Below are 16,252 nucleotides of genomic sequence, written 5' to 3' on the forward strand. Positions count from 1 at the left end.
AGCTCGTGATGGACACAGAGGAGAATCACCGGCTCAAACCAAGGCTGTGATGTTCTGCTGGAGCCCACAATGTGAGGATTTGTGACCCCAATATTAGACACATCCGCCCCCCATTCATCTCCGCTCGCCTACCTGACGTAGTGTTGGCGGGTGCTAAGAATAAACACAGCTTGTGAGCCGAGGAGCAGGGGGTGTGTTTGCGGCAGATGACTTGTCAGAGGTGGCAGTCGCTCTTCAGAGGAGAGCCCATAAAGGCCGACCTCCAGGACGGAAACCTGACCCCACCCCCATTCTAAAATGACAGCGGTTCATAAATGTAAAAGCTGAGGTGTTTTATTAAAAAGAAAGCAGAAGACATTTTACAGACAACAGCAGGTCGACATTCCTCTCTTCCTCACTCGCAGCGCGTTCATGGGAGGAATGACTCATCCTGTCAGATCAGGTCAATTATTTAAACCCATCTATTGGCGTGGATTCATTCTGCAAATTCATCTTTACATTTACACTGAAGCCAAACAGCAGATGAAGGCGAGAAGGGGAACACTATCACGAAGGCGATGTTTATCAAGCGTGGCTCAGACGGTCTCCTCCACAATGAACTCGATGGAATGCTGGGGCGACTGGCTGGTTGTCACCATAGTGATCTCACTGTCTTCCATGGAGATGGTGGGGACTGTGATGGACTGGGAGTCCAGCACAGAAGACGGCAGAATGACCACCTGCGAGGCTCCCTCCATGGCACCCAGCTGGTCAGCGGGGATCATGACGGCCTCGGTGCCTCCCGCCTCCTGCAGCACGTAGATGGTCTGGACGGTCCCAGCGTCCACCTCTGTGGTGGCCAGGGAGGAGAGCACTTTGGCCCCCTCCAGGACCTTCTGGACGTGAGCGGCCTCCAGCGCCTGGATGGCCTCCTCGGTGCTCTCAGGCGGGAGGTCTTCGTGCTGCAGGATGTGCTTGTCCAGGTTGGAGCGGGAGCGGAAGGCGGCGGAGCAGTGCGGGCATGGGTACGGCTTCTCGCCGCTGTGGGTTCGGGCGTGCTCGGTGAGGCGGGCAGCCACGCTGAAGCTCTTGCCGCAGATCCAGCAGCAGAAGGGCCGCGCCCCGCTGTGGATGCGCTCGTGGTCTTGCAGGTGGGGAAGCTGGCGGAAGCGCTTCCCGCATGTGGCACACTATGGGAAGAGAATTGGACAATGAATAACAGAACACAAAAAGAGGCAGCAACATAGCATTTAAAAGTCACGTGTCTCGACTCGACAACTTAAAAACAGGTCCACTGACTTGTGTCAAGATTAAAAAACCAAAATAAACCAGAGTTCACAGGCCATGTCCAGAGGCAAAGCAAGCCACCACCAAACAAAACAACTCGGCATCCTTGACGTGTTTTTTTTCCAAGTCGTGACCCACATTTTCTCGCTGTTGTTGACAGAGGAAGCTAAGAATATGGGCCAACAGAGATTTCCCACTTCAAGGTTTTTTAACGTCGATGGCTGCCGCCTACAACTGCCGAGCAACTCAGGACTTGGAGGAGAGAACGGACTCCTAGCAAACACTGAACTTCATTTGACCCTTCCACATCATTAGCTGCATTTATGACCATTGGCACAACTGATCTCATATCGTCCGCTTGGGCATATGGCAACGCTGCTTCTAGCCCCCTCTCTCCAGACCAGGTGTGGGCAAGCAAAGGGGCCACATTATATACTGTGCCAAGGGACTGTTGAGCTGAAAGACTGGTGAAAATTAGCCTAAAATATCACTTAAATTCTGCAGCTAAAATACAAAATGAGATGACACCACTGTATTAAATGCTTCAAATATGTGGTTTGATGATACGTCGTTTCATTTTCTTTAAAGATTCTCTGTATAAATCATAAATGCTGGAAGCAAAATATAAATCTTTGTAGCATTAAAAATTTTTTTTCAATATCTGTTGTTTATTCAGAGGTACAAGAAATAACGCTCTTTAAAAAGAATCAAATTTAAGACTTCAACATAACAGCCACGTGGATGAAAAACCAACTCATAAAAGGGAGGAAAAAAGTTTAAACCCTAAAAAAAACTCAAAGGTTCTATCAAAATATGAAACATTCATGACAGATACAAAAAGAACTGCTTTTTTTTGTAACTACAATGTAGGCCAAGGGCCACACCGTGTCCACACCAAAGTATTGAACAACTCTTTACTCACTCAAAAGTACAACATGTTTTGAGAGACTTTAACCCTTAAAACCCCACTAGTGGAAGACTAACTTAGTTACAACAGCAGGACATTTCCGTCATAAATGATGTGGATGAAATAAATCCCTCGCTTGCAAATGTTAAAAGCTCTCTACTTAACTCAGGGGTCTCAAACTCATGGCCCGCGGGCCACAAACTTGACAGAACTTGGATCAAACCCCTCCACGATCCTATGCTGTTCAATGACAGCAAGAGATTTAATTCAAAATCGAATCACTCACATGGCATAAAACACTGCAGATATTACTAAATGGGATTTTGAAAAAGTGATGAGGCGACACCAACACAGGAAAAAATAAAGTGCAGGGCGCTGCATGCTGGGACTCAAATGATTTTGGAAATGGACGCTGCCGTCTCCTCCGCTCAAATGAAACTGCTGCTTAAGGGGTCAAAAAGCGAGACCGTTAGAAAAACCTGCAGTGATTATTTCCTGGTTTGCCCTTGCTGTTTTCTGCAGACGCAGCATTTCTGGCTTGAGAACGGGACAAGGTGAGGCCCACGGCAGCGGCACCACGCGAGCGCGGCTCTTATTTCACACGAACAAACCACAGCCGGAGCGTGCTGGCAGGGCCACACTCCCAGGTGAGCTCCGACAGGTTGCTGCCTCGGTGGGTGGGCACATGCTTGGCTGAAAAAGTGACTGCCATGTTCGGCTGTACACGCTTTGATGTGCGAGGTGTTGGAATCAAAGCAAGAGCAAACATTAAACTGGAAAAAAAAAAAAGCTTCTTGATGCGCCGCGCTTGATACACAGTGACTGGCCTATATTCCAGGGAGATGTCCCGCTAAGATAAACATGAGGAACGGGAGTGATGAAGGGAGGGATATTATCTTCACATCCATCACGTTCCTCTCCTGAAAATTCATTTGGCAACAAAGCGAATTATGCAGCGCTCCCTTCGCTCACCGATCGGACACTGCGAGACAGAGAGCTGATCCACTTACGCTCTGTTACTCAAACGCTTACACACATCATATAGCCGGGCTGCTGCCTCAGCACAATCTCACGTGCGCCACATGAAAACTGCTGCCTCGCACGGCCGCCGTAAACTTCTAAAAGGTGCCAGCCTCGGCAGGTGTTTTGATCCGCGTGCCATTGTGGGCGCACACTTTGAATCCGGGAATGTGTATCAATGACACAGCCCAGCGTTAGGACCAGCCAGTTCAAATGAGTGTCTCTCCTGCAGGCATTTGTGTGCTTTCGTGCCCGTGTGTCACTCACGGTGATGGTCGCCGACGTGACTGACACTGCGACTGAGCTGTCAAAGTGTCTCAAATAATAAGGCCTTCATTCCATCCAGGTTGCACAACACTTTAACCCCTCAGAACCGCCGAAGCTGATCGGTCGTGGTGAGGCCGCCAGATAGGAGGGAGCCAAGGTTGGAGCCCATATCTGGCATCACCATCTGACATGTCATTGAACCCATGCGACCACATGTATTCACACACAGCACGTGACCATAGTGATGTCAGATACGCGAGTGCTCCCGATCTTTCCTGCCTCCAAATGATACAAGAAGGATGAGTTTAAGTTTAATGAATGCAGCAAGGCTGCCGAGAGACGGTCCCGGATGACAGCAGCGGACGAGTTTGTTGTGGAATTTATGCAAAATATTGGATTTGCCAACAGTTCAGAAGTGATTCACACTACCAATTATGACCTGTGTTTACTCACTGTAACTCAGAACCTGTCAGAAAGTCGAGGCAAGCACTGAAGATAAACATCCAGGGTTTATTTTCATCCACACAGCTCAGTGGGTAGCAACAAAACTATGGAGTAGGAGTGAAAATCACTATTAATGCAGATTTCTACCTCGGTTAACGCTCTAAAAAATTAAGTGTAGAAAAGTGAATTTATAAATGCACAACACACGCATTACCAAGGAGCAAGATCACCTTTTGTCAGTCAAATTTGGTGGTCAAACTGTTTCAGTGAGGGTCAAATACAGGACCTCTGCTCAGACAATGGAAGGACATGGAGTAAACAGCCAACATCCAACTCACTCTGCCTCAGTTCTACGCCCCAGGACGACTCCCCATCACACTGATGGCGCTCATCCAGCATCCACCACCTCAGAGGGGCGATATTGAGCAGCTCTGGGTCAGTTAGCAGATTGCAGCTAACTGCTATTGGCATCAACTGTGTGGATCCAGCAACAAGTACTTGCGTACTTCAGGCTCATTTATTGTTGGATTCAGGTTTGAACATAAATATTAGCCACAAATATTAAAATAGCATTTTCGATTAGCTGCTCTGTTGACTGCAGTTCTCAACCATGGTACCTTCAAGACGTGATCAAGGCGGCCCGTGCAGATGTAAGAGAGAGTAAACCATTGGAACATAGTGAACGCAGCCCTGAACGTACGACATCAGCCCGGTGGCAAAAGTGGCAAAACAACACACAGAAAACGGTTCCATCTCAGCCCAGCTGGAGCGAGTTCAGAACGTCAGGTTGAGTTTGAGTTTGTCTCTCGCATCATGGACGACAAAACTATTGAATTTGTTGCGCATCTTCCACCCCAAACAGGGGTCAATGACTCTGCGAATGTTAATTCCAAGCACTGAACACACATCATTAACTTCTGTTATTGTATCGTAGCGCCATTGTCTTGCACTACTGAACACACTTCATATTGAATAATCATTCATTTAAATACAAACAAATTCTTTCCTGAATGAAATGAGAGATGAACAAGAACAAAGATCCTATTCCAGGTCTATTTTCTGACCTGTCGAGAGGCATTGAGAAGTCTTGGTCATTAAACATGGTCTCCAGCCGAGTGGACTCCATGTTTCATTTCACTGTGACTCAGATTAGTCAAGTGAAGATATCTCCTCAACATGAAACAGCTCTTCATGTTCCTTCCATGCTCCTGCATACCCTCTTCAGATCTACGGCCTGACAGCTCGGAGGCATATCGGATACTTGATAATTATAAATTAAAATCCTTAACACATGAACGCACTCGTGTTGGGGGGAAAAAAGAGCGATGCTCTCTGAGCCACAGTCTTTAGCCTGCATGACAGATAAGACATCAAATCAATTTCCACAGTCCGAGGTGCTGTGATGGGCTTTGGTGGGTCTATAGTTGATGGCACGCTTCTTCACCGGTGCCAGAGACAGAGCGGAGGGATGAGGCCCAGAATAGTAACAGGCACAGAGGGGAGTTGACAGGCCCTAACTCAGGCCTGTCATTAATCACAGGTACGCAGAGGGGGAGGAAGGGAGGGAGGGAACACCCGCAGGACACACACCGCTCAGATGGCCATGGACCGGAACCAGAGAGATGACCACGGCTAAGAGAAGGTGCCACCGCAGCGCAGCGAGACGCAGCAGGATGAAATATTCAGCTTCTTTTCATGGCAAAATATCAATTCAAAAAGCTGAAAATAACCATTTTCAAAGCAAATCATACAGACCAAGACCTCTTACCTCGAAGGGACGCTCATCCGTATGTGTCCTCATGTGAACTTTGAAGGTGGAATTGTAGGCAAATTCCTTTTTGCAGATCTGGCATTGGAAACGGGTCCTAGCTTTGGGTTTCTGGAGTGTGCCCTGGAAATGGGCCAGGACGTGCTCCTCCAGGGATTTGTTGCTGGTAAACCGCCGCCTGCAGGGCCTCATCGGACACTTGAGCGGAGTCTGGCCCGTGTGGGACAGTCGATGGAGGTCCAGGCCCTCCTGGGTCATGCAGCGGTGGCCACAAAGGTCACACTCAATCTACAGCGCCGTAGAAGGAGATGGGGACATAAAGGCGAGGCAAATGAACACTGAAAATTAACTGCGCTACTTTCTTTTTACGTTGACGTTTACATCCCATGAACACTTTATGCTGTTGACGTTTGAAAAACGAATAAAACAACATGAAATACTGATCCAAGCTCAACAGACACTGAGAATTCCTGTTTTACTGTCATGACCTGCAAACCATGATTTCTAACAGACTTGTCTAGTGTCTTTATGAAGAGTAAATTCCATTTTCCAGGAAGTATGGTTCGCTCCTACCATACAGTCAAGTACAATTGCAATTTTGCTATTTTTTTCTGCACTTGTCGATCATAATTGCGATCATTTTACAATATATTCTTGCAGTACATAAACACCATCCTCACTGCAGTGGTGTTGGGTCTTATTTTGGGATTTATTTAGCATGAGCATGGCAGAGTGCTCAATGTTGCCTGTTCTGAAGAGACAAACAGAGTCAGTGGAAACGCTTCCTGTCAAGTCCGAATTAACAATATAACGCTGCAGGAAACCTAGAGGCAGTGGAGTTGCAAGAAGACCTTAGTAATAAATTGATGCAAAAGCTCAACGGAGTACTGCACAAACATCCTGATGGTGAAAGGTCGGGAAAATTCTGAATGGACGATAAATAATGAAAAATAAATAAATAAATGCAACTTTAATTCAAAGTGGAAACAGCCCTTATGTTTTGAAATAAGCTTAATTTAAACTTTGTGACTCTCATGCAATTCTCTCATTTTATATCTGCTTTATGTTGACAAAAAGTAGATATAAATGAGCATAAACTCCTTACTGCTAATGGAAACCAATAACACCAAAGTAGAATTACTTTACATAAATTACAGTGTCCTTTGAATGTACTAGTACTTTACTTTAAAAGTTCTACTTAAAAAAAACATTGATGTGAGAACGAAATAAGAGAAAGTCAAAGTCAAGTAAAGAGTTCATTCCAGTCCCATGGTGGACAAAATTAGCACAAACTTCATTTTGCAGTAGAGACTTCATCTGCCAAGCTGGTGGGTACTTTCAAAGTCAACTCAGAGATCAGGGAAAAGTAGGATTAGAAGTTAAAAAAAATCTGGCTTCGGAAAATCATGTTGGAGGTTTGTTCATGCAGAACATTGTACTCACTTGGCCCAAACGAAAACTATATTTTCATCAGAATAATATACATCTACGTTTTTAAATAATAAAAAGATAGCATCATTGCTATAGAAGATCTAATTTACTCATAAAAAGTGTTACTAAATAACAAACCTCTTCTTGTTGCATATGAAGAATACATTTGTTTTAACATTTCGACTTGCATGAATAATTTCTAAAATTGGAATATTAATAGTAGCACATGGGCGTGGAAGAAGAAGGTGGGTTTTTCACCTGTCCTGTGGAGCGTCCTCGGCCCTGGCCACGTCCACGACCAGAGTTCCTTTCTTCCTCTGTAGTCGGGCAGCGCTGCAGGTGGATGTCCAGCACCGACTGGTTGACAAACTGGGATGCACAGTGAGGACACACCACGGGCTGTTTGTCTGTAAATGAGAACCAACATTTAAGTGAGCTCACAGATATGAGGTGACGGGAAGTATTGTGGCTGAACAAGCCAAATAAATGTTTGTAAACGCTTCCCAAAAGCCATTTGAAGAGACAAATGTCTCACTTAGTAGTGTACTTTCTTGATGGGACTCTGGTGGGAAGTTGTGTTTTGACGCTGAGCGGTTGAATGAAATGAATAATAAATGAATATGTCCACGGCTGTCAGCTTTCCTCTCATCTATTATTAATTCAAGATGAAGTAAAACTAGGTGAGTCACTACACAGTGATGCTGCACAGTCATGGTGTAATGTGATATAGTCAGTGTGGGGATTTACTGACCAACACGGTCTATTCTGAATTGAGATTTGCCGGTAAGTCAAAACTGTCCGGAGGCGTGATCAACAGGATGGAACCATCATTATGACAAATGTTATCACTAGGACTCAATTGTTTGAGCGTCTCCATGATAGAGACAAGAGGTCACGCGTCAGGTGTGCTCCGTCTTCACCGAGAACCGAGGTGAGAGCTCCCTTGTGAAGTAGAAGGGTTCACTTGCCGCTGCGATCATAACCAATATCATATCCATAGATTCCATTGAGATCCATGACCAGCAGTCAAACACCATCCCATTTTACCCTTCTGTCCAGATCGATCCAAAGTGTCCAAGCAAACAAACCCATGGTGGGGGACCCAAGCTTATGTACACAGGTTTAGTGTGGCGGCTGGAAAGTTAGGGACGGTGCTCATGCCAATCCAAGAGTCCCGTGATTGGAGAGGGCAGGAAAAAGAAGATATAAATCAGCAAACAAGACTCCTCTGTTGCCAGGGAGTCCAAATAAGAAGGGGCTTAGTGTCGCAGTGTATGGGGTCAAAAGGATTGACACTGAGCAATGTCTTCCACAACATACTGTGATGACCGATTTGTCCTGATACGCATCTAGTGAGCAACAGAGTCACATCAGAAACATGGTTGCTGAGCATCATTCTTGGTCTGCTCTTGATAGGTAACAAGGTTTAGTTGCACAAATAACATGACTCTCTTCATCCACTCACTCAAAAACACTACTGTAACAACAACTGTAATACACAGTAACTACTACTACTACTGTTCCACACAAAAGCGATATTAAAACGATGAAGAAATACTGCCAGTTCCATACAAGCTTCATGAACACACTGGCCTGTATGAATTATGACTTTCTGCTCTATTCTACAAGAGACACTATAACTACTGACTTTCTGAGACAAGCAAAGCTCTCGCTCCTGCAGTGGGAGGAGTCCAGAGTCTCCATCTTTGAATAAGTGGATTAAGGAACTATTGAACTGTATCGGGCTGGACACAAGTTGCGATTGCGAAGGGCAAATGGAAGGACTTTGCTCAGCTCTGGAAAACCATACATCAATATCAGCCGGTATTGACTTATAATCCTTGCCTGAGAAGTGCGGTGAAAGTGAGGATGAGTTTGGCCTTGCTTGTCTCTTTTCTAACAAAGTGCATACTTAGACTGCTTTGTTGATTTATTACCTTGAATAAAAGGTGAACCAAACTGTAGCAATGGTTCTGATTAATGGTTCATATATAAAACATTATTACTGAATAGTATTTGTGGTCATAACTGAAGTTATTACCTACTGATGAGGATATTCATCTGGCTTGACATTGATGTGTCAACCTAGCATGCAAAGCATCGGTGTGGGGGTGTGCAGCAGAGGAGGTGTGGCGCTGTGACTCAGCCTGAGAAACACCTGTGTGCAATCACCAGCCCTGGGATAAACAGAGCGCGGGAGGATGACTTGGAGTAGAAGAGGACAGGAATGACAGCCAGGCTAGCTGGGTGGAGGAGGCTGGTCCTGGAAGGCATCAGAGCAACAGGAGACCGTCTGCAATTCGCGCCATGGAGGTGAGCCAGAGACATCCTGGGACCGAGTCCGGGAGCTTATGGCATAGCAGAGTCCATGCAAAAATGAAGTCACCGAACTGTGCGTGTTCATGCTGAGGGCAGATACTGGCACCATCGCTAGCCTCAATGGAGATCACCGCCTACACACCTAACAATTCATGCACAGTCAACAACCGCCAGTAAGGAGCATGAGGGCCTTAAAACCATAAGACCATGTCCATTTTAAATCATGATCTGTACGCGTCCGCCATGACAGTGAGAGGATACGCCGCTGTACAAATGGACATTTCAATATGACACCAGCCAGGTGAAAGACTTTTTCCAATTACTCACCACTCTCACCACCACTCACTCACTCACTCACTCACAGAATTCTTCTTCTGTAATTATCAACACGTTTCAGAGAATCTAATCTTAATGGAAACGACCTCACTGTCACTTACTGTCGACTTTCACAGGACTGAAGATATTAATAACTCATAATACAGTGTTCTGCAGGTTAAAAAAAAGAGGCACTAGAAAGGCTTCCGGGAGCAGCCTCGGGTGATGATGTCCATGTTAAACCTGACACGCTGAAAGACACTTCTCTGGTCTGGTTTCATGCAGCAGTATGAGACATTAAATAACTGAATGGTTCTACATCAGCTACATTCTTAGATCTCATTATACTCAGCCAACCTATTACAATTATTTCTATGTTGCATGTGAAGGAGGAAGACGTGGGACACACTCATTTTAAAACACTTTTTCGCACACACAGCGCACCTTACATATTTCATAACATAACAGACAGAAAGGGCAAGTGAAAACCAGCACAGCTCCCAACACCCACTCACTGTGTTAAATAAAGAAATGTAAAATTACAATCACCAGCATCACTGGTCAATCAACTATTAAAAGGAAGGGTCAATGGTCTGCCTCAGGTGAATGTTTGGCAGCCCCGCCGGCTTCTCCCTGCGTTTGCTCTTGACGTTCTGGCAGCCAAATTGGTTCATCAGCATGTTCATAGGTCGCCACGCCAACATCTTGCAAGCTGCTAACCATCTGTGCCGTCTCCCCCAGAACCAACGATCCACTCTGCTCCCCATTGGGAGCCTCTAATTAAACCTTTAATAAAGACAACCTCACCCAATGGCCCTGGACCGATCAATGGATCAATCTCTACAATCATCTCTCTCCGAGGAGCTCCGTACCTCTGACCTCTGCTGCGTGTGGACTCTTCAAGCTTAACTAATGAGGGCCTCCACCCCCTGATGAAGATGAAGTGACGGCATGCTGACCCAATTCATTTACCTCCACCTTCCTCTGCCATTCCACATGAGACACAGATCAATGGGAAGCCATCGGCTTAATGCGTCAGAGGAACAATGCACATGTTTGTGGAGAAGCGAGATAAGGGGAGCAGATGGAGATATTCATCAAGCTCTTCACATCAATCAATAGAGTTTTTCCTGTGTGTTGAGAACGCCGTCACTAACTGCTCAATTTTTTTCAATGAGACAAATTATATTAGATGTTTTCCCCCTATTAGAAAGAAGCAATAAAATGGAGGAGATGAGGCTCGCTGAAAAGGGAAGGCTGCGGCATATTGTCAGCGCTAAATGGTGCTGGATGTTGTGCTGCGCTGACCCCTGGCCTCTTACCTTGATGAGTAAGGGAGTGTAGGTCGAGGTCCTTCCGCCGTTTGAAAGCTTCACCGCATTCACTGCAGGGGAAGGGGTGGCTGGTGTGGAGCAGCCTGTTCAGACACACACAATAGCATTCACGCTCATGACAATGATGCAATTTAAAACTCCAACGATACCCAGCAAAATACACTCGAGTCATTCTAAAAACACTCTGCTTAAGCCTCCGATTACAGGTACATTTCATTTCTACTCATCATCTGCGGCAGAGTGAAAAAAAAAAAATTGATACGGATCATCAACTCTAAAGTGTCCCGTAAGGAATCCACCCATCCTTCAGAGGTTTTTGGAGAAGACCTGGTGCCTCTCTGATGAAATGGTTTGTAGGATATAGACGATTCTTCTTACCCTTAGTCTTGAGCTTTAGGTTATCAACTGTACATCCTGCATATTGACTCAAGACTTGCCAACCTCTTGCACCACGTTCATGTAAAATAAAACGACCCTATCCTGTCCACTTGGGCACTGATGATACATGTGTCTGCATCCAAGAATAAAGTTGCTGTATTTTTAGGATTGGCTGTCAAACTTCAAGCAATTCACTATTCATCACTGATCCACAGTGCCATCACATGAGGGAGCAAGTGAGGCACCCAGTCAAGCTCATTCGACCGATAATCCGCCATCCTACATAAATACTTGTACGGACTTCAGGAAAGGTGTCCTATACTGTGGTTCAATATTTCCCTGAGAGAAGAGGAAGTGTGTTTTTGGCTGTGAGGGCGAGGGACATGTTTTTGGCTTTCCATTAACACCCTGCTACAAAACAGCTCATGTCGCTCTTTCAAGGTTTCCAACAAGATGTTTTGAAAAACAAACACGGACAGAGCATTTTGAAATCTTCAGTGTACAACCTAGGGCTATGTGTTGGAAATCCCTCATTACTTACAGCAACTATGGAGATTTGTAACTATGTTGGAGGGAAAGGTGGCACATTGACCCGACGTTTCCCCGGTAAGGAACACGATCGAATGGAGTACTGGTTCGAGTAGGACAAATCTGTTGTTTTGAGTTCATAACTAAATATAACTTGGTCACTACAAACACTTTTAGTTTAGGTTAGGTGAGGTGAGTACAATAATTACTGAAGAAAGAAAATATACAACTAGGGATGACAATGGTTTTATAGAAGAGGTTCCTGGACACTGTAAACTGTAATGTAATTTTTGTGACTTTTAGTAAAAATATAAATACCATCCATGCAAAAGTGCCCCTTTGAATCTCTCTGAGTTGACATTAAAATATCTGATGGTGTCCTTGTGTCCCAAAGACGTCATTTGAACTGTACTTCATCACATCAGAATAACTAGGTTCATACATACAAACACTTCAGCAGCAAGTACGCGTTCAGCTGGGCTGCACATCAAATGAGGGGAATTAGAGGAGCGCAAAAGGGATGGAGATAAAAGCGCAGCGGTGAAGTAGGAGGAGTCAGAGTTTGGACATGAAAGACTATTTTCTCCCATTTCGTAACATTACACTGCTTATAGCCTTCGGGAAGGAGAGAAGTGTTCACCTCACGCTGATTCAGGCCTGCACTCGCCGAGTGTAAAAATAAAACTAAAGATTCTGGTTTGTACAATCTGACCAAACGCAGGCAGTGCTGGAAATTTATGGCTCAGACAAAGAAGCATTTTACTTTTAAACTACTGAGCAGTTACGGCACATCACATAAAGCCAGAGACACAATGTGCAAATAAAAAGTCGGAATGGTACAGACGGCAATTCAGGAAATGATCTTTTTATCGGATCAATCTTTTTCAAAGTCATTGGAGTACTGAGGTTGAGATTTTGGTCATTTGTCCAAAATTCACATGGGTTTAAATAAAGGTTTCACAAGCTAATGGGATTCAATAAATTAAGATATATTTCCACAATTTTATTGTCAAACATTAACTGGACTGTCTGGCTTAAAGTGCCACCCCTTTAGAGACATCAGAATCAAGTAAAGAAACGGACTTGGAGAGTAATTACAGAGCAACAAGAGAGGGATTGGTCTGTAAAAAGAAAATCCCTCACAATGGCTCGTGGGCATTTATGGAATGTGTGCAATCCATTGCATTCTTTTTTTCGTTCACTCACTCCATTCCCTTTTCTGCTGTTGCTGACTGTTGCTGACTCACCATTCTTCTTTCTCATCCAGCATTTCCAGTCACCGATCCTCACCATGTCCTCCTTTATCACATCCATGAAACTCGCTGGTTGACATGCTCTTGATCTGCCTGGTACCTCCCTTACTAACATTCTTTGTCCAACCTGTCTCCTCTCAGTGAAAATCAAGGCAAATGCTTCAGTTCACTTCCCTGCTAGTTTTCAAAACCAAAGGTTTCTGTTGAGAACTTCCAATTGTACGACATTCAGTGAGGCAAATATTACATTATTCCATGGGTTTAACAGGTCAACAAGTAAATGTGCAGAAAAGCGACAAAAGCAGTTTCATTCATACATTCAAAAATTCAACTATTTCAAAATGAAAGCACCACAGAAAATCACTGCACTATCTGATGAAGCATGAAGATATTGAGCATTTCTAAGCTTGGTTTTCACCAATTTGGTACAGGCTTGGGGACGGTGCAGAAAACCAGCAATTACTACAGCTCACAGTCCTAAGTCAAAAAAACCATCAGCGATAGGATTTGAGAAAATGAACTCAAATTGTTGTACATTCACAGAAAGTGTTAACTGGGAATATTGCAGATGTTAGATAGTAAGCACCACTGCATGACTTAATCATCACTATCATCTCCACCCATATGGGAGGTTGATGTCACATATTGAAGTGAAAAGTGGCTGCACAGTGCTGTTGTCCACAGTAAACAGATAACAAAGTGTATAGTTTGCATTTATTCCACAGACAATAGTGATATAAAATTCACTGTACAGGCATTAGATAAAATCTAGCAAGTGGAAAGGCTCATTCATAGGTCTGTTTTTATTTTCCAAACATGAAGGCCCAGAGCTTGCAGCTTTCAGATATCAAAACTTTGAATTAAAATCAGAACCCAAATGAAAATCTCATGGGTTTATTGTCAGTGACAGTGAGCACCATGAATTTAAGCGTTTGAATTTCAAGAGGACATAAACGGACGTAGCACTCCACAAAATAAAGATACTTACATGACTATTTTGTATCACTAACTATGCGCCCTAATGAACCATGTGAAGTACTTAACCACTCAAGTACACTTCCAAAGGAGACCAGCCAGGAGCTCTGAAGGCCCATTTACAGGAGAATGCTGGGCTGTGACTGCTCCTTGTTAAACAGACAATAAAAAAGGAAAATCAATATTTCAGGGACAGCTGACCCTGAGGCAGCTGGGAGAATTAGAATTTCAGTCAGGGTCACCTCTACTCCCAACCATGTTATCTAATGAGTGAGGATGACACTGTACATCGAGAGGTATTGGCTAGCGCAGCCTTTCTGGAAAATGATTTAAAGACGAGTCGCCTGCTTATCTATTTTTCGACTTGCAAGGGACTAGTTGCAAACGCTGGACTAGGTTGTACCATTGAAAACGACACAGCACGGTGTGCTAAGTCGGTTGAGGGGAAAGTCTGCTATGCTGCATTCGATGTGTGCTCAAGGTCAGAAGCTCGAGCCATTGCCAATGCAATACTGCAACCTTGAACTGGAAAGCATTCTGGTACCCAACTTGCGAAAAAGGTGGTCTGTGTTTTTCAAAACTGCCTGGTGAAAATATAATTTATGAACGACTCTGCGAAGAACCCAAGTCAAAACAAAACACATTTGATAAATTATACGCTAAAATGCTGTTGTGCACACGTCTTGTGTGTTTAAAGCTGCGGGATATTAACTAGAAACCAGAGCAACCATCACTTCGACTTTGTATGTGCCATAATGCTGTAGAGAGCTCTGGGCTTTGACAGAGACCACAGAGGGGTGCAATCTGCTCCTTAATGACAATTTCTTGTTCAACATTCGACAGCAGACAGAGTCTGACTCTGCTGCAGCCAGCATTCTGTTTGGCTTTGAGGCAAGCGCAAGTGCCACAGAGACAGACTCAACAAGCTGGAGAGGACTCAAACAGGTTTGCCTCCAGGAAGTGACAAAGACGGGAGAGAGAAAATGTACCCGAGCAGTTCTGATTAAAGAAAACTCTGAACAATGTTTTTCTTTTTAAAGCATCAACATAATAACAGGCTGCGCGCTTGAAACTTTCCACTTTTATCTGTTCTCTTTCATATTAAATGTGCCGCAGTCCCAACTAATCAAACGTCGACAGACGCTATAAATCTTCTGCTGCTTGCTCAACCAGGTAGGACATGCGCCGCTCTTCCCACCGCCCCGGATTGTTATCGTTATCATCTTAATTTACTTTGCTTCTGTCTGTCAGTCATATGTGGCAGAAGCTCAAGGGCACCAAGACATCTCATTCAGTTTGCTCGCAACAAAGCTTATGCAGAAGGACACAGATCAACTACTGAAGCGGCCTGCTGCACAGAGGAAATGTCCCCAAATCCCCGACTTAACTTTGCAATGTATTAAAAGTAAACGCCATCTGTAAATACCTCTAAAGCTGTACATGTACAAGGTAATGGAGATAGTGCTGCTTCCATCGAGCGTCTATTTGCATCTATGAAATATATGAGTGCAGGACACCTTTGTCCAAAGTGTCATTGTGCTCTTACTTGTGATGGTTGAGCTGATCTTCTGTGATAAACCTGGATGGGCACTGCGGACAATCAAACAGATGTGCAGCTCCTTCGCTGTCCACTCGATATGCCTACAGAAATAGAGCCACGCGGAGAAGGCACATCATCAAAGTGAAGCAAATTCAATAAATGGAGGAGTAATATTGCAGAAGGAAACTTTACTGGTTTGCGTCCACGCTTGCGCGGAGGCTCCGTGGACATGTGGATGTGTTTGTGCCTCCTGAGGGCTGCAGCCTGGGAAAAGCTCTTGCCACAAACGTCGCAGGTGAAGGGCTTGATGCCCCTGTGGCTCATGCTGTGGCGCAGGAGGCTCTGGGAATTGGTGAAGGACTTTGTGCACACCTTCAGAACAAAATCAGTAAATATCCAGGTTACATTCAAAACCACAAAAGGAACATTCACGCACAGAATGTCGTGTTTTCAGATTGAAAAGAGGGAGTTCACACGCACAACAACCATCCTTTGCTGCCAGTTCAA

The 16,252-nt window shown here is 44.6% G+C and overlaps 1 protein-coding gene across 1 annotated transcript in view; it reads right to left on the reverse strand.

The window, feature by feature from the left end:
- Positions 1 to 333: 333 nt before the first annotated feature.
- Positions 334 to 16,252, reverse strand: part of LOC128768732 (zinc finger protein 585A-like) — a 28,502-nt gene continuing 12,583 nt past the window's right edge. The window contains exons 5-10 of the mRNA XM_053881817.1: positions 15,938 to 16,117; positions 15,752 to 15,846; positions 11,060 to 11,154; positions 7,362 to 7,510; positions 5,673 to 5,960; positions 334 to 1,169 (exon numbers count right to left, since the gene is read on the reverse strand). Coding sequence (XP_053737792.1) covers positions 576 to 1,169; positions 5,673 to 5,960; positions 7,362 to 7,510; positions 11,060 to 11,154; positions 15,752 to 15,846; positions 15,938 to 16,117 — 1,401 coding nt within the window. The 3' untranslated portion in view covers positions 334 to 575. The remainder of the gene's footprint in view (positions 1,170 to 5,672; positions 5,961 to 7,361; positions 7,511 to 11,059; positions 11,155 to 15,751; positions 15,847 to 15,937; positions 16,118 to 16,252) is intronic.

This window comes from Synchiropus splendidus, chromosome 12, assembly GCF_027744825.2.
Source record: "Synchiropus splendidus isolate RoL2022-P1 chromosome 12, RoL_Sspl_1.0, whole genome shotgun sequence".
In the NCBI taxonomy this organism is placed as follows: Eukaryota; Metazoa; Chordata; class Actinopteri; order Syngnathiformes; family Callionymidae; genus Synchiropus; species Synchiropus splendidus.